The sequence below is a fragment of the Vicugna pacos genome, chromosome 21 (genome assembly GCF_048564905.1).
Source record: "Vicugna pacos chromosome 21, VicPac4, whole genome shotgun sequence".
NCBI classification, from domain to species: Eukaryota; Metazoa; Chordata; class Mammalia; order Artiodactyla; family Camelidae; genus Vicugna; species Vicugna pacos.
Genome location: NC_133007.1, coordinates 3532375 through 3557604, shown reverse-complemented (window position 1 = coordinate 3557604; position 25230 = coordinate 3532375). Strand labels below are relative to the sequence as shown.

Below are 25230 nucleotides of genomic sequence, written 5' to 3'. Positions count from 1 at the left end.
ACGTGGCAAAGATTTTAGACAGAAGAAAGAACAGACTGAGTTCTGGTATCACTGGCTTCGTGGATCCAACTGCAAAGCTGGGCCTGCGCTGTGCAAATTTCAGGTTAGAAGCCAACAAATCCCACCCACCCCTCCTTTAAAAAAAATCGTTTCTTTTAAAATTGGAGTATATTTGATTTGCAATGTTAATTTCAGGTGTACAACAAAGTGTTTCAGACTTATGTGTGTGTGTGTACTTTTTAAGATTCTTTTCCATTACAAGTTATTACAGGATATTGAATATAGTTCCCTGTGCTATGCAGCAGGACCTTGTTGTCTGTTTTTTATATAGTGGTATGTATCTGTTAATCCCAAACTCCCAGTTTATCCCTCCCCTACCCCCTTTCCCCACTGATAACCATAAGTTTGTTTTCTATGTCTGTGAGTCTATTTCAGTTTTGTAAATAAGTTCATTTGTATCGTCTTTTTAGATTCCACAAATAAGTGATGTCATATGAATTTCTCTTTCTCTGTTTGAATTACTTCACTTAGTATGATAATCTCTAGGTCCACCCATGTTGCTGCAAATGGCATTATTTCATTTTTTATGGCTGAATAGTATTCCAGTGTGTGTGTGTGTGTGTGTGTGTGTGTGTGTGTACCACATCTTCTCTATCCATTCATCTGTTGATGGACACTTAGTTTGCTTCCACATCTTGGCTACTGTAAATAGGGCTGCTATGAACACTGGGATGCATGTATCTTTTTGAGTTTCCTCCTCCAGATATATGCCCAGGACTGGGATTGCTGGATCATATGGTGACTCTGCTTTTGTTTTTTTAATGGAACCTCCATACTGTTCTCCATAGTGGCTGCATCAGTCTACATTCCCACCAGCAGTGTAGGAGGGGTCCCTTTTCTGCACATCCAGCATTTACTGTCTGTAGACTTTTTGATGATGGCCGTTCTGACTGATGTGAGGCAATGTGGTTTTGATTTGCATTTCTCTGATAATTAGCGATGCTGAGCATATTTTCATGTGCCTGCTGACCATGTGTATGTCTTCTTAAGAGAAATGTCTGTTTAGGTCTTCTGCCCATTTTTTTTATTGAGTTGTTTGTTTGTTTATTTTTGATACTGAGCTGTGTAAGCTGTTTGTATATTTTAGAAATTAATCTCTTGTTGGTCGCATCATTTGGAAATATCTTCTCCCTTTCTGTAGGTTCTCTTTTCATTTTGTTTATGTTTTCATTTTGTTTATGGTTTCCTTTGCTGTGCAAAGTTTTTAAGCTTAATTAAACAAATGGCATTTGTTTATTTTTGCTTTTATTTCCTTCACTCTAGGAGACAAATAAAAAATAACATTACTGCGATTCATGTCAAAAAGTGTTCTGCCTGGGTTTTCCTCTAGGAGTTCTCTAGTATCCAGTCTTATATTTAGGTCTTCACTTAACTTTGAGTTTAGTTTTGTATATGGGGTTAGAGAATGTTCTAATTTCATTTTTTTAAACATCTTTAATAGCCTTGCTTAAAAGCAAGGCCTCAAAAAATTGGGTAAAAACTCAGAATTGTTCCTCTCCACGGAAATCTTTAGTAAAAGGCGAAAGATTTATACGATCTGAAGAGAAACCAGAGTATCTAATTTCATATTTTTACATGTAGCTGTTCCAGTTTACCCAGCACCACTTCTTGAAATTGACTGTAGGTGTGCAGGTCTATTTCTGGGCTCGCTGTTCTGTTCTGTTGATCCATATGTCTCTTTGTGCCAATACCATGCTGTTTTGATTACCATAAGCTTTTTTTTGCTTAGGTTATGTGACCAGCTCTGGACCAATCCCTGGAGTCAGGGATAAGGCTTTACTGGAGCCAAGGATGCTAAGAAAAAAAAAAAAAAACCGCATACCTGCTACCTGCAGTTAGTATGTTAGTACTTCTGTGTGATGGTCACCACACGGCAAATCAGAGTTCCTAATCTCAGGGAGAGTCAGTGTAGGTATGTTTCTCAAAGGGGAGAAACATAATCTCAGTAACTTCTAGAAATTCTGCATCACATTTATTATTTCAGATGCTAACACCTGAATCATTCTAGTAACCACAAGGATGATGATGGATACAGACATTTACTGCACATGATGCTTGGAGACTGACGATTAATGAAGCTGTGGGACATGTAACTGCAATTATGGTTGTCAAGGGTTTTCACCAAAAACATAAAAATGTTGCCATGATAAAATATGCCACCACTTTGCCTTCAGATGTGAGACTGTTTTGCAGTAAAGTTATCTAAGATCGAAGTGGAATATCATGACACCAGAACAAATTCCAGCCAGCAGACAAAAAGCTCTGCCATTTAAAAAGCGTAAAAGAGGCACAGAGCATTGCTAAGGCTGCAAGGCAGCTGGTTAAACAGACAGACTCACAAGGACACGCAGATAAAATTTAAGTGTGGGCATCTGATGGGAGGGCTTACCTCAAAGCAAAATTTTGAGGTTGAAAAGCTAAAAGCAAGTTGAGAATCGAAACCACAGAGCTGTGGGACCCCAAATCTGGAGTGCACTCTTGGGAATCACTAAAATGACACTGATCAGGGCCACAAAATCCAAGTAACAGTAACACATTCAGCATCAATAAGATAGTGACTGAAAGCAACCCAAACAAAACCAACTCCCGTCTGTCTACGAAGCTTGTTTCATGCTTGTGAGAAGCACTGATCAACTGCTGAAGCACATCAGGACCCGGAGCAGAACAGAGAAGCACCAAGGTGCTGCTATTTTGAGAAAGTCTAGGAACAGTCCGGCTCAGGACGGGCTCACATCTGAACTGTGTTATTTGTGAAAACAGGCCCTCATCTGGGCTCTTAGAAACACTGTGTTATTTCATCCTCAAAACATCCTTGTGAATTAGGCATAATCTTCGTTTTACACATGAGGAAAAATGAAGCTCAAAGAGGTTAAATGACTTGTCAGTGGCCCCGTGGTGAGCAGGGGTGACAAATCCAGGGTTCCCACCTGGGTCTGTTCGCCCCAGCGCGCGCGCTCGGCGAGCAGGAAGCGACCGTCCAAGGAGGGCGCCGCACGTCTTCCTGCTCAAGCGCCAGCCGCAGCTGGACTCGCAGTAAGAGCGTGGGCAGTTCAGGGCTACTTAACGTATAACTCTCAGGTGTAATTTTAAAAAACCAGGGTATTATTAAAACTTTGAGGAATTATGACAAACTGCATGGGTATTTTCTCGTGTGTTTTAGAAAAATTATCATTGGTTATTACCAAATTCAGTGACCATATCTTAACAACCCAAATAAGGTTACTTGAAAATGATAAAGAAAGCAGTGAAGCCCATACATTTGAAGTTGAGGGCACCAGCTTAAAACAACAAAAAGAGGAAACAACATCAAAACTGGACTCAAAATGAAACTTCAGTTAGTGTCAGATGTGGGGAAACCTTTAACAAACCCAAGGGCAAGTTCTGGGAGGGCTTCCTCCCAACTGGTCGTCATGGCAACGGCTGCCCTACATCGGGCTCTGCGGGCACTTGCAGGCTTCCGGGCACTCACGTGTCTAATCCCCACAGCAGCCCTGTGACGGAGGAGTCGTGGTCACCACCTTACAGGTGAGAACACTGAGGCTCACGGAGGTTCATAACTTATGCAAGAACACGCACATCTAGCAACTGATAAAGGTGTGATTCAGAGTGCGTAATATTAACCCGTAGGCTCCACTGCCTCTTCTTGCGCTTCCCTGGGAGACCGTGCAGTGGGCCACACAAAATACAGCATGATTTGTTATTATTATCTTATTATTTGCAGTGTATTAAACATTTGCTTCAGAGAGCAAATCAAATGTTGAATAAAATCCTAAAATAGGTAAAGCAGAGAAAATACTAGCTTAACGAGTGCTGAAAAGAACAAGACTGCGCAAGAAAGCACGTGAGTATTGCCTGGTAGCTGGCCTGATAAGTTTATACTGTATTTTATTCCTATTTTCCATCAGAAATGGGAAGGAAGCACATTACCTACCAGCCTGAAGCCTCCTTCTATCCCTTGTTGATGGGATGTATTACACTGATTGATTTGCATATGTTGAACCACCCTTGTGTCCCTGGGATGAACCCCACTTGGTCATGATGTATAATCTTTTTTATGTGTTGTTGGATTCTATTTGCTAATGTTTTGGTGAGGATTTTGGCTTCTATGTTCATCGGTGATATTGGCCTTTAATTCTCTTTTTTGGTAGTGTCTTTGCCTGGTTTTGGTCTGAAGCCTCCTTCTAGTGGTTTAGCATCAAGGGTAATTACTCAGGGTATCTGTGGAGGGTGTCCTGACTATTTTTGAACTCAGAGATAAGAGAACAGAGTTTTAAATCTGTTACTACCATAAACTCATAAACAGTAACTATTCATTTCAAAGGGAGCTTGAAAATCTATGTAGAATGACCGTGTACAGTGTGACATGTGGAAAGAATCAATGAGATTATTCAGCCTCACTTTCTAGTTTAATGGAGGCCTGACCTCAACTTCAGTTTTCCAAATTCTCTGCCCAGTGTTCTTTCCTCTATGCCATGTTGCCTCCCTCCTTGGGGAAAGAAATGGGAACCAGTGAAAACTGAAGTCCTCCCAGGTGCTGGGCCCTTAACACACGTTATCTTATTCTCCACATTCTACAGACAAAGAAAATAATGAGATAACCAGGAAAACGCTAATGAAAAAATTCACAAGGAGAAGTGGAATAAAGTATGTGAAATGTTCTGAATTTTTAGGAACCCATGCAAATCCAGTGACAATCTTAATAAATTACTCCCCAGCCACACAGGAGGCTTAAGAGTGGGAGACATGGAGACACAGAGCAGGGAGGGAGAGAATCAGGCTGACACACCTCAAGGCCCAGTGATCACAGGACGCCTGCACCCGTCACTCAGTGTAACCTTCTGTCTTCACATTCACTTGCAATTACTCGTTCAAAGTCTACCTTGCCCACTAGACTGCAAGCATCTATATGCCGAGAGCCTTCTGTAACTCACAGTAAGTATCTGTTGACTAAAATGAATACCTGAGTGAGTGACTACTTATTGCATCAGTCAGTGTTGAAGGAGAGGGACTCCTTCCAGTGCAGCCAAGGTTTAAGAACGTGGCAGGACCCAGTGGTGACAGGGGGTGCCTTACCTCTTTGTTCTCATAGCTTTCCACAGCAAAGTCATTTTTAACCACCACGTATCTCTCCTTCCATTTCTTTATGTCCTCAGCGAACTGTGTTAGCTCTCCTTCATACAGAACAGTTCCAGGCTCCAACGGTGGCTTAAAAGAAGAGAAATACCATTAACTGTCACCACAGAAGACAGCGTATCATGCCACGCTAAGTCTGTTCATGGCTCCTCAAGGAATACTTTTGGAAACTATTTTGTTTTGAGATCCTAGGGAGATAGTTGCTTCCCCTGGCTCCCTCCACACTCCCCTCTCCTACTTCTCCTGGCCAAATGCAAACATCTGTCTTACTGATTTTTTTGTTTTTGCATTCCCTCCGTTATGCTACAGGAGCACATGGTAGAAGGGATTGTAGTAGCCAGGTCATGCCTTGCATGCATGTGGCGCTTAATACACCCTCGGTAACCTCTGAGGAAGGGAGGGGGTGAGGCAGTTGAGGACACCTATCCCAACACCCTGACTAAGCCTCAGGGCTACTTCTTGAAAAACAGGGGAGTTAACCGGCTGTTCCCCTATTTGTCAGCCTTCAGGGGCAGCCTCAACAGTCAGCGCTCCATCGTTTTCCCAGACCCAGAAGCTCTGGGGACCCAGGCTGTGAACACTTTACCCATCTGTGTGCTTCTCGAGAAGACCATGTGTGCTCTCGGGTTAAAGACCAAGCCAGCAAACCTCCCTTCTACGTCCTCTGCTTGAAAGCCTGAGGAGTTCACGTTAGTAACCCCGGTGGCACACGCGCCGCAGGGCAGCCCCTCAGATACCCAGCTGGGGCTTCCGCTGCGCTGACCGTGTGGAGGGAATTCGCATCCGGCCTCACGCAGCATCTCAGAACATAGGAACGTGGCTCCTGCCTTTCACGCGTCACTGAACTTACATTTATGTCCCTTTTACTCAAAAATCATCGTGTCTGCAGAAACCCACCCCTCCACTTCCAAGCAAAGTTTACGGGAACCGTACGGAGAAGACAGATGTGCTGATCTGCCCAAGAGTCAGCTTAGGGATGAAATAAAATACCTTTACAAATCCCAGGGCCTAACACTGAGGCTTATAGTGAGGCGGTCTCTTATCTGGCCTCATTGACAGGTAAGGGAGGGCCTCATCCTTCTCTTTAGATGAGGCTGACGCCACAGTTAAGCTGAACTGTGTAGTTCTTATGCACAGCAATCCTTACACCCAGGTCACTCAAACCCACTGACACGCTTAAGCATGTGGCCGCGCCCTAGACTTCCTGTATCAGAATCTCTGGGGTGTGGATCAGAACCTGCGTTCTTATCAAGCTGCTTGAATTTTGTCCATTACTGTTTCATGGGGACGGCAGTCAGTTGCCCCTGCACATCCATGCTGCTAAATCTGTCGGTCAGCGGACTCAAGCTGTCAGCAATATTTGGCCCGTGTGTCACCCTCTCCTTGAAACCCCTTCTTTTTTGCCTCCTGGTACTCTGCGCTCTCCTGATTTTTCTCCTACTATTTTTCTTTCAGTCCATCTTGCTAGGTCTTTCTTTTTCTGATCTCCAAACATTGGAGGGGCCAGGGCTTGGGGATGAAATCTCTGATTTTCTCTGTCTGTGCTCTACCTCCATCATGTCTCATGGTTTTGACACCAATTACAAACTAAGAACTCTCACAGTTCTGTTCTCGAGCCTCAGCCTCCCTACTGAGCTCCAAAGCAGAGCATTCAGCTCATCTGAAATGTCACACGGCTCCCATCCACCTCTAGTCTTTCAAGGGAAAGGCATTTGCTTACTTGCTCAGACTAAAGCCGAGCCATCACTGGGGTCTCTCTTCTTCTACTGCCTCGTACCCAGCCCGTCAGCACGTTCTGTCAGCCATGTCTTAAATACATCTTGGCCTGCACTTCTTCTCACAGCTGCCAGCACCACCACCCTATTCCAGTTTGCCATCCTCCTCTTGGAATGCTACAGTGTCTCCCTCACCAGTTTCCAGTCTATTCTCTATAGAAAAGCCAGAACAATCACTTAAAATTGTAAGTCATTCTGCATTCAATACCCTCCAGTAACTCCCCATCACGCTTAAAATAAAAACCCTTATTGTGTTCTTTGGGTTCCACAGAGTCTGCAGAACCTTTTAGCCCTCCTGCTTTGCTCACACGGCTCTCAGCACGCTGACCTTCCTGCTGGGCTTCTGAGCACTGCACGCTCTTTGCATTCTGTTCCACGTGCCTGGAACACTCTTCCCACAGATACGCACACAGCCTACACTCTTACTTCTTTCTAGTCTCTGCTCAGATGTCATCACCACAGAAGGCTTCTCTGACCATCTTCTCTAAAATGAGGCTCCTGCTTTATATCACTCTGCAGCTTTTATTATTACCTGATAACACCTAATATTCATTTGTTTATTTATTGTCTGTCTCCTATTTGAATATTAATAGGAAAGCAGAGAATTTGTCTTGTTTTCCAGATCCTGGAAAAGGGCCTGGTACATAGTAGATGTCAAAAACTATTTGTTGAGGTTGTGGCTAATTATTATAATGGAGCAAAGGAGAAAGAATGAGTTAACAAGATCAGAAGGTAGAATTACAAATCAGTGACCAAAATAAAAACGCTCATAGCATGAGGCACTGAAATGATGACGTTTTAAAACTGAACTTCATCACAGCAAGTCAGATTTCCTAACATAAAAGCATCAATGTGGGAAAAACATAATAAAATTGAAGTCATGCTAGTTTTCTTTTTATATGGATTATAGCATCAACAAAAATATCATATGTTCTAATTTCCAGGCAAATCGTTGTTGAGTGTGAAATGATTTGAGAACAAATTTTTTAAACTGCCATTCAAATTACTGCTTATCTCAGAAATATTAAGGAAAGCCATTCTTCAGTGGGAGAAATACTGGGAACCAAATGCCCACGGGTTACCTTGGTCTTCAGAAATTGTGATGTGAAGTCTCTTTGCTGTTCGACCTCACTGCGTACGTGATTGCAGAAAGCCACAGAGAACTGGCGACTGTAGTAGGGACTGAAGTTTCTGATAGCAGCCTCAGTTTTCCCTGGAAAATATGAAAATTAGAGTTGAAAGATGTAACAGCTGTCACAGAAGAGACGCATATCTCCATGAGCACTCTATAAACACTCCTCTGGTCCCCCCAGCACCTCTGCTTCCTCTGGCTTTGTCATTAGCCCACATCCCCTGGGAACTCTGGTCCCTGCCACCAGGGCTCAATCTCATCCCCCCTTCTGGCATCAACCTGAGCGACTGCAAGGTCCCCAAGGACCAACTTCTTCCTTTTACTTCAGCAACCCATTGCGACGGCCATAAGCTCCACCATCCTCCTAATCCTTCTACAACCACCGTTCTAGCTCACCCTGTTCTCCACTTCAGCTTGCTCTTCACGACCCTCTCCCTCTCGTCGTTCAGCTCCTCCCACACAGCAATGCAACACTAACCCAGCGTCCACCGTTTCAACTCTGAGTACACATCACTCTGTTTTTCTTCAGATCCCAAGGCTCCATCTCTCATCCTGCTGATCCACAGCCCTGGATAAAGTTAACAGACTGTCTCCTCTATTTCTGCTCCTATGTTTCTGGTTTAAAATTTTTCGTGATTCAAAGCATTATATAATTACCATGGGGTAGAGGTAAAAACTTCAGCTTAAGAGTCTAGAGACCTGAATTCTGGTCCCAACTCTAGCAAGACTGAGAAGGGAGCCAGCAGTATGACCTCAGGTGTCACTCCTCTCCAGGCTCCAGTGTCCTAACTGGAAAGGAAGGTGCTTACCAGTCTACACTTTTCTCAGAATCTGTGTGACAGTGAAGTAGGACCATGGAAGTACAGCTGCCTCACAACCATGACTGACAACTGCAGTGTGGTCTCTCAGCACCAGGAGAACATAAGCCTGAGAAATCAACCACGTCGGGGGAGCCCGAGGACTCGAGATGGAGCGAAAGCCAGGCACTGCAATACTCTTGAGCTTTTCCATTCTGTGCTTGACTTCAGAAAGTAGGGAAGTTGCAAAGGCAGGAAAGGAGAAGGAGAAATGGGGAGAAAGGGCAAAGGGGCATTCTGAAGCAGATGAGAAATCCTCACCACCTTCCAAGGACTTGGTACAGGGTATAGAAATAAATACGCGTCCCACTGACTGTGCTTACAAGCTGTTAGTCCTTGGAATAAGATATTACTTCAAGCAGAAATAAGCCTGATGTAACACTTCAAAATACTCCCATGTGAACTTGGCATAATTTTGTATTAAAATTTGACATTATAGTCAACAGACAAATGTTAAAATATAACACACAAGCAAGATTTGTTTAGAGCTATCATGCGTGCACAATTTCAAAAAGTAAGTAAAGGATTCTAACCACATAGCTCAAGATACTCAATATGAGCGCCTTGAATCCACAGCTGCAAAATTCTATGCCTACGGACTCATTACCCCGAACAGCCACAGTCTGTGAAGACTCTTTCTATTTGGAGAATAGAGGCAATTACGTCTCAGAATACATGAGAAGACATGGGAGGTAAAGGGGAATTCTTGCTTATTCCCTCAATAAAAGGATATTTTCTGGTTGTATCTGTGAGCTTTAATAATTACTACTTGTACGGTGCTTTGAGACACACTAACAATAGTTTCTGCAGAGCTCCTGTAATTTGAATCAGGCAAGCTTTTGCTTGCTCTGTGAGTTTATTGGTATTACTATTAATCGGTAATGCATAATACTTTAATATACTCGGGCTTTATAATTGTCTAATTGGCTACTATTTTATTAGCTTTGATGCATTGCGTAAGAAATAGAATTCTATATACTTGTCTGTAATTTTCTTATATAGGCGTGGGACATCTTTGACAATTTCCACAATGAGGATGAGTCTCACCTCACCGAAACACACAAACAATGAACAAAATTACCCTTTAGGTCCAAGTAACCACTCTTCAGTCTAGCAGAAGAGCAGCCTGTTAATTTCTGATGCTCTTTTTTTGCACTCTTGCAAGCACTTGGAGTGAAATAAAAGGAGGCAGATGTCATTTTACGACACGCTCTACGGGGCTGTGAAGCCTGACCTCCTGCCACATCACCAAGCCTCCCTCGAGGACGCCCTGCTCCTCCTGAGATGACACCAAGCCTCCGCTCCCTCCCAGCGTGTGAGGAAGATGCTTCTGTGATTTGAGTATCTGCGTGTGGGACAATCAACACGGCATTCACCAGGGAGCATTTGTAAAAAAGACATTGCAGCTTCTGTGGGTAATTCACGACTGACTCAAAATGTGAATAAAACAGCCAACAACATCACAAATTCTAGGGGAAGAGACCTAAAGCAGTTCCCAAAATGTACCTAGATTTTAGATTAAGTTGATCTAAACCCAAATAAAGGAGTGCCCAGTGTAGGGATTTTGACATTGAGAAAAAAGCTGGTGTTGGGCAAAATACCACTGTAATTAGGAGGATGGACTCTGCAGTCAGACAGGCATGGGACATCAGGCATCGCAATACTTGCCAGTAGTGGGACTCCCTGTCAGTTACTTCCCCTTCTATAAACTGAAGACAAGAGTAGCAGCCTCGTGGATTAAGATGCGATATATGTGTATATATCTACATATATGTATATGTAAGGTGTCTATACACACAGCCATAAAATAGAATGAAATACTGCCATTTTCAGCAACGTGGATGGACCTAGAGAACATTATGCTTAGTGAAATAAGTCAGGCAGAGAAAGACAAATACTCTATGATATCACTTATATGTGAAATCTTAAAAAAAATACAAATGAATGTATGCAAACTAGAAACAGACTCACAGAGACAGAAAACAAACTTGTGGTTACAAAGGAGAGAGGGAAGGGAAGAGGGACCAACAAGGAGTATGGGATTAACAGAAACAAACTACTATGTATGAAACAGATAAGCAACAAGGATACACTGTATAGCGCAGGGAATTATACCCATTATCTTGTAATAACCTATAATGGAATACAACTGGCAAAAATACGAATCACTGAGATACTCTGCAGGTTGAAAAGTGCCTAGAGCAGTGTCAGGCACTTTCGTAATTCAATAAATGTTGACTGTTACTGATATTATTTAATGTTCCACAGTGAAAGCATTTAAATAAGTGGACCAGCCCACAGGCACCACATAAAATAACTTCAGCTTAAATCAGCTTGTTTCCACAGCTTTCAAGGTTCTTGAGCAGTGAATTGCCCTCCTCACCATCCCTTCAGTTTTGCATCATATTCCATCCATTTCCTAAATTGTTTGTAAAATACAGTGCCAGGTCTTTCACTGAGAGGAAGTTACTCAATAATGTGAAGACTAGAACCAGTGGAAGGGCTTCTTCCACATTTTCACATACCAGCATTTTTGGCACAGGCTTAATTCTTCTAAATCTTACTCAGTATATTGCAGCCCGTGCTGGACATTGTGTTGGTACAATTTACTTGACCAGGCTGCTCTTGACACCCTTCAGGGTAATCATCACTGTAACAGAAAAGAACAAATCTGACTCCATATTAGATCTGTTTCTTTGGCTTCAACCCTGTGCCCTGTTTTCTAGGCTCAGTCTTGCCAGCTCCACACCTTTTGTAAAACAATGTTGCCTTTAGCCTGAAATAGACAGGAGAGCCTGTTCTCAAGGCTCTGACCTTTAAGGATGTTAGCACTTCTGTGCCTTCATGAAGATAAGACAAGCTGCAGAATAGAAAATAACTTTTTTTTTTTTGGTTAGAGGTTTGACAGGGGCACCATGACCTGACCCAGGTGGACAGCTGCTAGAACAAAGAATTCCTACAGCACGAAGTTTTCAACAAACCACCACAACCCCTCCCCTTTTTAGTATAAAAGGAGCCTATATTCTGACTTGGGTAGGATGGTTCTCCAAGACATTAGCCTGCCATCTTCTGGGTGCGCCGACTTTCCGAATAAAGTCGCTATTCCTTGCCCCAACACCTCGTCTTCCGATTTATTTCCCTGTTGTGTGGCGAGCAGAACGAGTTTGGACTTGGTAACATCACTAAAGCTAAAAGAAGCCTCTTTGACAGCTCTGTCCACGACATTGAGCTTCAGTTCAACTCTGTAAAAGTAAGAAAAATAGCTTCTGCCTTTTTAAACCCATTTGAATTCACACAGTCTCAAAAACTCAGTATTTGATTCCTTTTCCCTTGCTCCCAGTTTCAATCATCAGATCTTGTCCCTTCTATTGCCACAGTATTTCCTGAGTCCATCTCCTTTTCCCATCCCAACTAACACACCTTCAATCAAGTCTTTATGGTCTCTCGACAACATCATAGAAATCTCTTGGTCTGCCCTATCTCAGCATTACAGGAGAGCAGAAATACTGTTCTAGCTCTCATCTCTAAAAGAGGAACAAAAAAAGTCAAAACCAAAGTGGGGGCCGGGTGCCACTGTGGATACACAGATCTCAGAGCATAATGGGAAACAAGCCAAGCTTGATCTGTGTGGCAGAGGCAGGTTCTGAGAAGCAGCCAGAGTGAGTCCAGAGCTGGTGGGGCAGAGCAAGAGAGGCCAGAATCCTAGCTGGCCGCCATGGTCCCCCTCAAGAGAAAAGGTGGGGAACTGTCCTTCAGAACCAAGTCTTGCCATCCATGCTCTGAGGAAACTCTTTTGAAAGACACCTCCAAGTTGCAGAGCCATGATCCTCTGCGTCCTGGCCTGACAAGTTTCACTTGACATGTTGCTGCAAGATCACATTGCTTCCTCGGTAAAACCTTCAACAGTTCCCACTGCCTAGAGCAGTAACCACTTAGCCTGGCACCAAAGGCACTGTGATCCGGGTCCAACTGTCCTTATTTCCCACCTCTCCTGCTCAGACTAACCCTTTGTCCCCTGTACATGCCTTTACCCCTCCTTTCTCCCCATAAATGCCCCACCCCCCGCTTTCAGGCCCTTCAAGGCAAGATGGCAGGCCCAGCCCAAGAAGAAGTCTTTTTGGCTCTCCCCGGCTGGAGGCACTCACTATCTTTTGGGTTCTCCCAAAACTGTGTCTCACTTTTGCTACGGCTGTTTAAAGAGAGTCTATCTGTCCTCCAAGGGTATACTGTATTTATGTACTCAGCAAATATTTGTTGAATGAATGAAAGAACGGCTAAGTAAATATTTAATCACAATGCACTATAATCATAAAACCCATGCCCGTATGCCGAGAAAGGAGAAAGATATGTACTCAGCTGGCATGTTTATTATTAAAAATTATACACTCTCATAGCTCAATTCTTTTGTTTAAAAAAAATCTGACTCTTCCAGGTCAATTCTTTTTTAAAAAGCTCTTAGATGAATTTTGTCCCTGAAATTATATGTGGGGACTTATTTACAAACAGAAGCCTTTTTTGGTTTGTTTTTCTTGACCAGTGTGTGAACATGGGAAACATATAAGGGTCTAGGTAAAACTTACATAAATATCTCTTGTATATCTTCTCATTCTAGAAGGTTCTTCGTCAACCTTCCAGCCCTGCAGCAGTGAAACTCAAATCTACACTCTCTTCCTGGGAAGACACTGGTTATCGTGGATTGTCCCTACTTCCTCCATCATTCCCATGTCAAAACAACTGTGATATATTAAATATTTTTTCTCTGAAATACTCAGATTCCTTTCTGTTTCAGTCACTTCTAGAAAAGTTGCTCGTAAGTACAGCAAGATTTAAAACATCCAAACACAACTTTTGCTATATTTCCTTCTAATGCTTTTTCAATTATTTTTATTATATTTTATATGCAGCTTTATTTACTTAACATTTCACCTTTGGATTTTCCTGTGACATTATAAAAAAAATCACATTTTTCAGATGTTACATTTGTATTGTTATACTATGAAGAAGAAAAATACAGGATTTTTTAAAAAAATAGGTTTATTTTAACAAAGTGGCTGTTTCCTGAACTGAGGCAAACCCACATGTGAGAAGAGGGTTAAGTAGGCCTTTGGCACAGTTTCTTCAACCCTGTTGAGGTTTCAGGTGAAGATGAATTTGGGAGAACAAGAGAAGTGGCTCTAAAAAATAAAATATTTTTAATATTTATAGAACAGAGTATAATAATGTCTACCATTGTTTATTACCCCCAGAGGTTCTCAGATTATAAAAGTTTAAAGGTCCTGATGGTACAACATCAGCGTTAGTCTCAGGTTTCTAAGCACCGTCACTTCGCACCTTGGAGTGGAGGACTCAGAGATTCCAGTGCACATTCCAAAGTTGCAAAAGTCTAATTACACAGAAAAACACCCAGACTCTCTTTCTTCTAGTAAGTGCCTTAGAGAACGGGGACAAAATGGATTCTCCATAATTGAACTAAATGTTTACTTTTTTAAGGACATTTATTTCTGGTGCTTGAGTGACACACTTTTTAACAGACTTTACTACAGAAATTCTTCATAAGTAGCCTTGATACCAGCAGGCCCCTGCAGCCCACAGCAGAAACTCCACTTTGAGTTAAAAATGAGACACAGGAACCAGCTTAAGTTCTCTGTGGCTTACTTCAGATATTCGTCTACAGGAGAGAAACACACAGTTGTGCTTCCAAGAGCTTGTATTAGATTTACCAGTCATGCTAGGACCCTCTCTGGGCTCAGAAAGCAGACGTGCTTAGGAATCAACAGTAGAACAGGTTCCTTGTTTCCAAAACTCACGCTCGCAGGGACCCTGAGCTCGGACGAGGCTTGCAGCGTACGTGCCTTTGGTCTGTTAGAGGCCTTCTTGTTTGTTTGTTTGTTTTCCCAATGCCTGTTCTAAAAGCAGGCACTGTATCTTTAATATGGCCACAAAGCTCAGCCCATTAAGGGCATTCAGCACCTCCGTACGTACTTACAGACGCCACATAAGGGACCAGGGACCAGCTCCAGCTGGCGAGGCAGAAGCAAAAACAGTGTTTTCCACAAATGATCACGGCCACTGACGTGAAGGCGTCCATCTTCCCTGGTGTCTCCTCCAGATTTCTTTTATTTTCCTAACTATGTCTTTTCTTTTTTCTTATTCCATTCCACACAGAAGTATATTTGTTTGAGATGCTTTCTGTTACAGTTTCTACCTCTTGTTTTCAAGAATCTATGCCATTAATGTAAAAAAAATTATAGAAAACTGTGTTTGGGATGTAAAAATGCTTGTGCCTTGCGGGTGACAATAGGAAGGATATGACTGTGTTAGAAAATTAAAGGTGGCATTGCTAGGTTTCGTAAACCAGTCAATGTTTTTGTAGGCCAGCTGACTTTTTGAAACTCTTTACAAGGCAGATAAAGTGCTCATTAGCGAGAATTTTTTTTAGCACGCTCTAACTTATCCTCACAAGAATTTCAGAACTGCCGGAACAGTTCTGACTCCTGTCCTCTTGAATCGCTCAGGCACTGTGAGCTCCGAACACAGGTTTCTTAATGACAACCCAAACATCTGCAGTAATGAGGTCTGACCTAGCACAGTCCAAAATACCGCTCATCACATAGTCACGTTCTGCTTTTTGACAATCTAATGGTTGCCGGTCAGGGGCAATCACTAAATTTAAAAATTCTTGAGTCATGTACATTTGTGAAAAATTAACCAAAAGCTATGGTTTGTGATGCTCTAAAAACAGAGACAGAAGAAATCCGCCAAACCCCAACAGTACCATGTAGCTAGAATCGGGTTATTTAAAGTCACCCAGTCTCACTATGGGAATTGCCCCTCCATAGTCAATTCCGATGGCACAGAATGTGCGCTGGAACCTCATAGGGTTAGCTCTGCTTGGAGTCATAGGTGATGCGTTTACTCTACATCAGCTTCATAAGCACCAGGGGGGCATGAAGTAGCGCTCTAAAGCACTGGGACTGCCTTCTGCAGCACACCTAAGAAAGCAACTGGAGCTCACCTGGGAGGTGGCACGAACACGCCAGTGTCAGCCACATTCCCACTTCCATATATTCATGGAAAGACCAAAGATGATTGACTACCAATTTCTAGAGTTGGATGGGCTCATAATGGTCACTTCCAAGCATCTCCTGTTTCCAGATCAAGAAATTAATTGGCCCATGGTCACAAAACTAGTTAGTAATAGAACATTTATGAAAATTAAAAAAAAAATCAGTGTCACTGTTTTTAACAGACTTTTTCTTTCTATGAATACTACTCTGATTTTTATGGAGGAATTCCAGCCATTCTTTTTTATTAATGGAGGAATGTAAGTACTCTTTGGTAATAAAAACCACATTGTTAAGAAGCCTTGTGAAATGATCTTAAACTTAGGGGAAAAAAGATGTTATTATGGTCAATTTTATGTGTCAACTTTACTGGGCCATGGAATGCCCAGTTACAAGCCCAAACATTATTCTGGAAGTGTTTTTAAGGGCATTTCTGGATGAGGTTACTATTTGAACAGGTAGTCTGAGTAACGAATAATGTCCTCCCCAGTGCTGATGGGCCTCACCCAATCAGTTGAAGGCCTGAATGGAACAAAAAGCTGAGTTAGAGGGCACTTCCTCCTGCCTGCCTGCCTGCCTGCCTTGAGCTGGGACATTGGTCTTTGCCGGCCTCTGGACTTAGAAACACTGGCTCTTCCTGGGGCTCTAGCCTGCCAACTTTCAAACTGGAGCTATGCCGTGAGCTTTTCTAGGTCTTCAGTTTGCTGACCTCAGATCTTGGGACCTGTCAGCCTCCAAAACGTGTGAGCCAATTCCTTATTTTAAACATCTCTCTCCCCCGTCTCTCTCTCTTCCCCACCGACTAATACAGATATAATCAAATGAAATACATTATTGAGTCCCAACATAATTATCAACTTACTTCATTTAATCTATATTAAACTGTTGGGTCAGTAAGTTAAAAACAATGCAAATGTCTAGGGTTCAATGTGACGAGTACTAAGGTTGTCAGCAGTATCCGCACGCCAGTGTGTTTCAGAATACTCTCTGAGATACATGGAATCTTTATTGAAAACATTCTGTTAAGTGATTTATGAAAGACAGTGAAAGCACTTGGCTCCGCTTCAGCCCAACTGGCAGAGATTGCCCGCAAGAAGGCAGAGACCCAGCAAAGCAAGGGAAACAAGTTGACCGTATCTGAGTTCCCCTTAATCTCATTCAGGTGTTCCAATTAAACGGTATCACTGTTTCAGTTAAAGCTGCAGACTTTGCTGGCTGATCCGTAAAGCTCCCTGGGAAATGCACTGATTGGGCAGACTTTCTGATCTACTGATTACGAATCTGTTTTGCACCAAATCAAGGTTAGAAGGTAGCACGATGGACCAACCCCACCGTCTGCAGGATATTTGAAATGCCTTTAACAAAATTTCTCTAGGCTCTTCTCTGTATCCTATTTTATATGAGCCAAAAAATGAGATATGTTGAATCATAGACCGCTGAGAACAAGGGTTTTGTATATGAGTGTGTTTTCTTTAATTGTGGACCATTTCGATATTCAGAACAGTAACGTGAATAATATATATTCCCATTATTCATCTAAATAAAATCTTAACATTATGCCATATTTACCACAAAAAATTTAAACTAAGCACTACAGATTCACTTGTAGCCCCCCCCCCATTACCAGGCACCACTATGTTCAAAGCGACGTTTATTCTCCTAAGTCATCTTAGACTCTTAGGACGTGTGTGTGTATCCACACAGGACTAACAGCATTGTTACGTGTATTTTTAAACTTGATTCCAACTGCCATTCTGCAGCTTGCTTTTTACCCACATTGTGGCAGACAGATAAGAGATATGTCACGTTACATACATAGAGCATTTAGTTCATTCATTAGCTTGGCCTAGCTCTTCATTTATTCAAGTCTCCTTTAATGCTCTTCAGTAAAATGTTCTCATTTTTATTCATAAAGACTTTTATGCATCGTTGTTGGATTTATTTCTAAATCCCAATTTCGCATAGATTTTTCTTGCTCTTATGAGAAGTCTTTTTTCTTTTACATTTTCTAATTGGCTATTAATAGCTCTTAACTTTTATACGTTTTTCCTATATCCAGCAAATTTAAAAAACTCTCCAAATTAACTTATCTTTAAAGTATCTTGGATTTTCTATGTTCTCAATCGTATCTTCTGCAAAGTTTAAAAATTCTCTTTCACACTTCACACGCAATACTCTAGAGTTGATTCAATCTCAACATAAAGCCACACTTATATTCCATGTGGGAATTAAATGAGTTGTATTCGTTTAGAAGATGTTTTCATGTTCCTGTTCAACAGATCTGGGAAATATACGGATAGGGCAAATTGGTTTTGCTTGCCATTTTTGCCCCCATGTATAATCAGTTCATTATTAAAAACTCAAGATTCGTGTTTCATTAAGGGTTCATTACAAAAAAAAAGAGTTCATTACTATTAGTGTGGTTCAGTTTGAGTCCCTATACATTTTATCAAAAGTCTTCATTTTAAAATAATTTTTGTAGCCATGACAATATATTATTTTTTAAATTAAGAGATCTAGGAAAATTTGATGAGTTAAAAGCAGTTCCCATGGACGCACACAGGTACTATAGAAATGCTACAGTATATAGTGTTTTCCTCCAATTTTTCCTATGTTAGTAGAATAGTATGATGTTGAGGGGAGGTAATAGATAAAAACTAGATCTGAAAGGCAGCATGACTTCCAAAACAGAAGTAGAAAGACTGTGGTGCTAATGCCAAGGCTAAAGAGTAATTGAATTTTACACACGCAATTGCCTTTCCAATTCAACCCAATGGATGATCAGCTCCTTTTATGTTTATGGCTCTTCCCAGGCACTACACTGTCAAAGCCAGGTAAGAATCCACGAGGTCAAGGAGCATGCATCCTAGAAAAGAGAAATAAGTCAGGTGTACACGTAGCTGTAGTCAGGTGACTATGACGTGAGGGAGACTGAGAAGCATGAAAAGAAAAGCATAAACAATACAGATGCACTAATTATCATTTTGATTTCTTGAATATGTGTAAGCACATCTGACTGTCCTTTGTGACTGGATTACCGGATTCTGTTGATTCTTATTTTGCAGCTGGCTTTATTCCTTTGATAACTATGTAAGGTTAAAAAGCTAAAAGATCTTATCTGTGCTTAGAAACAATAATTAGTACGTAAATGTGAACTAAACAAAATATACATATATATGGTTTCTGGCTTCATAAAGGAGAGCTATCTAATTGGACCTTTTAAGGGGTTTTAGGTTTCTGGTGAGTGGAGTGGAGGTGGCGAGTTTAGCAGCTATGAGCTTTGCACTCCCTTAGATATTATATGTCGTTGTAGGGCCCTAAAGTGAGATCCTTGAACCCAGGTGCCCCATTGGAGGGACCCCTGCTCTACCCACGTAAGTGCAGAGTGTGTGACAGCAAGGTGCTGAGGAGCGTGCCCAGGAAGAGCTAAGTAATGTCTGAAGAAGTGGACTGACACGAATGGTAACAGCGACAGCCGGCGTCCTAAACCCTGCATGCTATTCTATTAGCTTCCCTAACGTACCTGCTCTCCAGGTGAGAACATGGAAGCAGAGGAGAAACGTTTACAGTTCAAGCTAAAGCAGAAGTTGAACTGCTGCGGATCCCGGACATCTCAGAAATAGAACTCTGAGGAGCCGATGAATTACTCATATAAAACACTTGGCAAAGTGCCTAGGACATTACAAGCCCTCAATAAATAGTAGAAAACATTTGAAAAAGTGCCATTACAAAATGGTGCGATGGCCCTTCCAGTCCCTTTTGAGAATCATCGCCCATGAATAATTTCTTTTTGTATCTTTCATTCACTTTAGTTTTAATTATGTTTATTTTATTAAATAGGTAATATTCATATAGTTTAAAGTAAAAGAAGTAGAAAAAGATACACGTTGAGATCTACTCCTCCTACCCCATCCTTGTCCGTTCCATTTCTGCCCGTGTCTTACATGCAGTCACATTTATTAGTTTCTTATATATCTTTCCAGCTTTTTATTACGTATATTCATATTCTTATTTTTACCTATTGATTATACAAAGTGCACCATATTTATACACTGCTTTGAAACTTGCCTTTTCATTTAGCAGCATAGCCTGAAGACTTTCCAATATCAACACACAGTCTTCATTTCCTTTTTTAAACATCTGCATGGCACTCCATCACATGAACGAACCAGTTATTTAATTTGATGATTCTCAAAGTGTGGGGCCTTTACCAGCCTCATCAGTATCACTTAGAAACTTGCTAGAAATGCAAATTCTCAGGCCCAGCCCCAAACCTACAGAAATTCTGGGAGTAGGGCCCAGAAATCAGTGTTTTAGCAAGTCTTCCAAGTGATTCTGATGCACAGTGACATTTGGAACCCCCAGTTTACTCAGTCCCCTGTTGATGAATACTTGGGCAGTTTCCTTTGTCAAATATAAGCTGTGTGGTAGAGAATCATCTTAAATGTCCCTTTTTATCCTGTGCAAGAATGTACATTGTACAGTTTCACAAAAGAAATTGGTAAATGGCAGTTACGTATAACTAACACTGCATTTATACTTCCTTATTACAACTTAGCACATCATTTCTTTTACATACATTGCAGATTTTTGTAGGCCAGTCTGGAAGCCCAACCACTGGTTAAAACATTGTTTCCACAGGAAAAAGGCCTTCCAAAATCCAAATCACTGACATAATTGGAATTATCTGGAGTACATGAAGGACTGTCTATACATGAGAAGAGAAACTGTTACTTCCACGTTGTAAAAAGGGAAACATTTAAAAAACGAGATTCTGGGCATGTATAAAATTAGATAAACAAGTTTGTACTGTACAGCACAGGGAACTACATTTGATAGTTGTAGTAGCTTAGGTTGAAAAAGAACATGAAAAGGAATATACGTATGTGTATTATGACTGAAGCATTGTGCCGTACACCAGAAATTGACACAACATTGTAAACTGACTACACTTCAATTAAAAAAAAAAGGTTAAGAAAAAGAAGAAAAAGAAATAAAAGGAGATCCTTTCTCGGTCAAGGTGAATTTCTGTGGTTGACTGAATGGACATCAGACACGGACTGCTCCCCTGGGCGCAAATTTTACTGATTCTGCAATCAGATTAGTGGCTGTCACCTGTCTGCATTCCCCCAAGTATGTCACCATTAGAGGTTTACACCAAGCACACAGAGGGCTCATTTGGTTTCAAAACTAACACTCAAAATGAGAGACTTCTGGGGTTTCAGATTCACCTGAAGAAGGCTTGTTCAGTCTCAGCATTGAATAGATCCTCAAGCCCCCTTCCCTTGGGCAGATTCTGCTGAATGAGGTTCCACTCAGAGTGGCAAAAGAGTCTGTTTCAGAGACGTGTGCATCCAAATCCCCAATAAGTTGGTTCCACCACTTATTCATTATATGACCTTCGGCAAGTGACTTTGTCTCTAGGGCAGTGCCACTTAATGGAAATTTCTGCCACGAGGGAGATCTGTTCATTTGCTCAGTGTCATATGGTACCTGCTAGGTCCCATGAGGCTGCTGACCTGAAATGTGGCTAGTATGACCGAGAAACTGAATTCATACTTTATTTACTTTTAGTTAATATTTTATTTATCTTTCATTAACTTTAATTTTAACAGCCATGCATGGCTAGTGGTTACCATGCTGAGTGGTGCAGCTCTAGAAAATCTTCATGTCTTCATCTCAAAATGGAGATAAAAATCACCTGTCTCAGTGTTTTCCTTCATCTTACTGGTCAAAAGATTCTCCTGGGCTTCCTGGTTTAAAAACCAAACAAGCAAGCCAGTCAAAAAAAAAAAAAAATCCAACTGGAATTTGACACAACACTGTAAAATGATTATAAATCAATAAAAAATGTTAAAAAAAAATCCAAATTTCATTTCCTCCCTCAAACCTACTGAATCAGAATGTACTCAAGAAAGGCTGGAGATCCTGTACTTTCAATATCTTCTTCCAGTTGATTCTTATGATCAGGTCAGACTGGCATTTAATAGTGTTGTAATGAAGAGTAGATACGGTTATTTGTAAGCATTAGCCAGATGCTGCATAGTACACATCCCAGAGGGAGAAGAATCAGGCTCCGGAGAAGTCAGTTTGTTGTGCAAATATAGGTGCTCACTACTATCTAAATACTGAAGGGGATCAAAACATACAACCAAAAAAATGCCACTTTGATAAAAAGATTATTTTGAGCTGAAAGCAAGTAAGCAGCAGCAGACACAGAAAGAGCTCTTTTCCCTTCCCCCGTCTGCCTAAAACCAGGACATTACATCTCTCTTTGTGAATGTGTTCCCCTTCTCTTCTCCCATACAGAGAAAACAACCAACCAACCAACCATTATCACTGGAGAAAGCACCAAAATGGGTCCGTACAAACAAATCTTATTAAAATAAACCTTAATTTTCATTAGTTTTCCCCATGTATTTACCTCCCCACAATTTACTGCCCCTAGAAGCCCAAATTCCTTTCCCTTTGTCTCGTGACTTCCCCACACCTTTATCACCCTTTGTTAAGGTGGTATAAAAGCCGCAGATTCTAACCACTCCTTTGATACCCAACAATGAGTTCTCCTGAATGTATGTGAATTACATGGGTGAATGAACTAGTTTTTCTCCTGTTATTCTGTCTCTTGTCAGTTTAAATCATAGGCTCAGCCCCTGAATTTTAGAGGGTAGGAAAGCTGTTTTTCCCCCCTCCCCTACTGTACCCAATTCAAAGCTCTCTGACACATGTAAGACTGTGCAGTACTTCTGGGGGATGGAGAGTGTTCCAGAAGGCTGAGGATGCTCTACCAGTTTTCCTTTGTTTGTTGTAATAGAAAGGAATGGAACAATGTAAGGAGAGAATCTAATGACAGCTGGCTGTAAGGCTGGATGGTCTTGACTCCATTTGATGGCATAAATTATTTTGGAAATTTGGTGAAGGAAGTTGGAGTGGGGAGGTAAGAGAAGACTACTAACACATTACTACACCATCAAGATACTTTGAAAAACAAATGTAAAAGAGGATGCGGGAGAGAGAAAAGTTTAAAGAAAACCTTGCATGGCAGAAAGCGTCTTTAATGTCAAAGCTGTTAGCAGGGAATTCTAAAATTTCAGTATAGTTCTAGACATGCACAAGCATTCCCATTTTGCAGATGTGGAATTCACCTGCTCTGTACTTTCCTTAAGGGAACATAAAGACATTCTGTCAGAGGACCTGAAGCTCTCCTAATAAAAGATACAAGCAGTACAAGAAAGATTGTTACCTGTAGACGTGGAAACATCATAAGCTAACAAATATGTCTATCATGGCTCAGTGAGCTTTTCTCATCAAGGAGACTGTGTGGAACAGAATGAATAGATACCTGTGGGCCTGCTTTATAGTACACATATGGGCACAGGAATGAGAGATGGTCACCAGGGGAAGAAGAAAGCTGAAAATGAGGTAAATAAATATATATGTGACAATGGAATACTACTCAGCCATAAAAATGGCAACATAATGCCATTTGCAGCAACATGGATGTTCCTGGAGAATGTCATTCTAAGTGAAGCAAGCCAGAAAGAGAAAGAAAAATACCATATGAGATCGCTCATATGTGGAATCTAAAAGAGGAGGAGGAGGAGAAAAATGAACTTAAATACAAAACAGAAACAGACTCACAGACATGGAATACAAACTTGTAGTTGCCAGAGGGTAGAGGGGTGGGAAGGGACAGGCTGGGAGTTTGAAATTTGTAGCTACTGACAAGCATATGTAGAATAGATAAGCAAGATTATGCTGTATAGCACAGGGAAGTATATACAAGATCTTGTGGTAGCTCACAGCGAAAAAGAATGTGACAATGAATATATGTATGTTCATGTATGACTGAAAAATTGTGCTCTACACTGGAAATTGACACAACATTGTAAAATGACTATAACTCAATAAATAAAATTAAAAAAATAAATATATATGTGTAAAGCTAAAAGAAGCTCGGGTTGGAACTTCACTTGAATTTCCATTAATTTCATTTTATTTAATTGTAACACGCATATTATAACTGCAAATTTGGGGTTTTATTTTTCTGCTACAGTAGATGGGAGATAACCTAGCTATGAGCAAAAATGTAAAATAATTCATTAGTTCTTCTTTATTCCTATTGAATGATTGATTTATGTTAAAAAGCAAATAAATTACATATAACTTGGCCTAAAGCTTTAAAATGAGGAGTTTTCTAAAGTAAAATATTTAATTTCCAAGATAAGATCGGAGATTGTTTATTCCATCTAATATAATAAAATATAAATATTTCATGTTTATAATAGCATAACAAAATACGTATTTTCATTGAAGAATGAACATGTGAATGAGAGAACTGGGGACGTGTGGAAATACTGCTCTTTGGCCCATGATATTCTCTCCTCCTTTTTCCTCATTCTTATTCTATGTCTCTGTCTCTCTCTCCCTCTTTCTTCTTTGAAAACTAATATTCTACTGTCCATCTCCTCCAGCCCCTCAGGCCCTTGCCCTCCGGAGTCTCCCGACCTCTGTGATGCCTCCAGGCTTGACTTCCTACACTCCCTATCCTGGATCTCCGGGACACCACGACTTGGCCTTTTAATACCACAGTCAAGAGCATCTTTAATGCTCCTGCCTCTCACTGTCTTCAAAACCTGCCCCGTCGATTTCTAGCCCTGGATCAACTCCTCTGCCCATTTTCCTGGCTGCTGCTTGCAGGCAGGAGACACCTCAGAGCCGAGCGTGTGGCTCCGAGACAAACAAACGAGCCCCAGCTTGGACCAGACCCATCACCATTCAGCAAACCCTTCCTCACCCTCACTGGCCGCCTCCTGCACTCCGCACAGCAGCTGCTGCATCCTCCTCGGTACCCTGCAGCTCCCCTCTTCACTCTCCCTTTACGCTCACCCTTCCTCTTTTAAGGAAGTAGAGGTAAGTCTCAGTTCTCCCCTATCCACTTCCAAGTTCATCTCATTGGCAACTGTACTTTCCCCTTCCTGCCCGTCTCAAAGGAAGACACCCCAGCTTCTTCCTCCAAAATCTTACTCCTTCAACTGTGTCCTTTTTCTTAGATTGTCATTATTTTTCTGTCCACTGGTTTTTACCTCTAAGCTCACAAATGTGTTCAAGTTTTGAAGCAAAAACAATACAAAACAAAACACTCATCTGCTTCTCAGGCAACTGCTCGCTTTTTCTCCCTCCAGCATCAAACTTCTTGAAACAGTATC

The 25230-nt window shown here is 41.4% G+C and overlaps 1 protein-coding gene and 1 non-coding gene across 2 annotated transcripts in view; both read right to left on the bottom strand.

Moving 5' to 3' along the window:
• The window catches only part of NIBAN1 (niban apoptosis regulator 1), a 144720-nt gene that overhangs the window by 74878 nt on the left and 44612 nt on the right, over positions 1–25230 (bottom strand). Inside the window, exons 2-3 of the mRNA XM_072945936.1 lie at positions 8051–8181; positions 5134–5265 (exon numbers count right to left, since the gene is read on the bottom strand). Coding sequence (XP_072802037.1) covers positions 5134–5265; positions 8051–8181 — 263 coding nt within the window. The remainder of the gene's footprint in view (positions 1–5133; positions 5266–8050; positions 8182–25230) is intronic.
• On the bottom strand, positions 1500–1617 carry LOC116284898 (U5 spliceosomal RNA). The gene has a single exon (XR_004194554.1). It is a non-coding gene; the product is annotated as a U5 spliceosomal RNA (small nuclear RNA).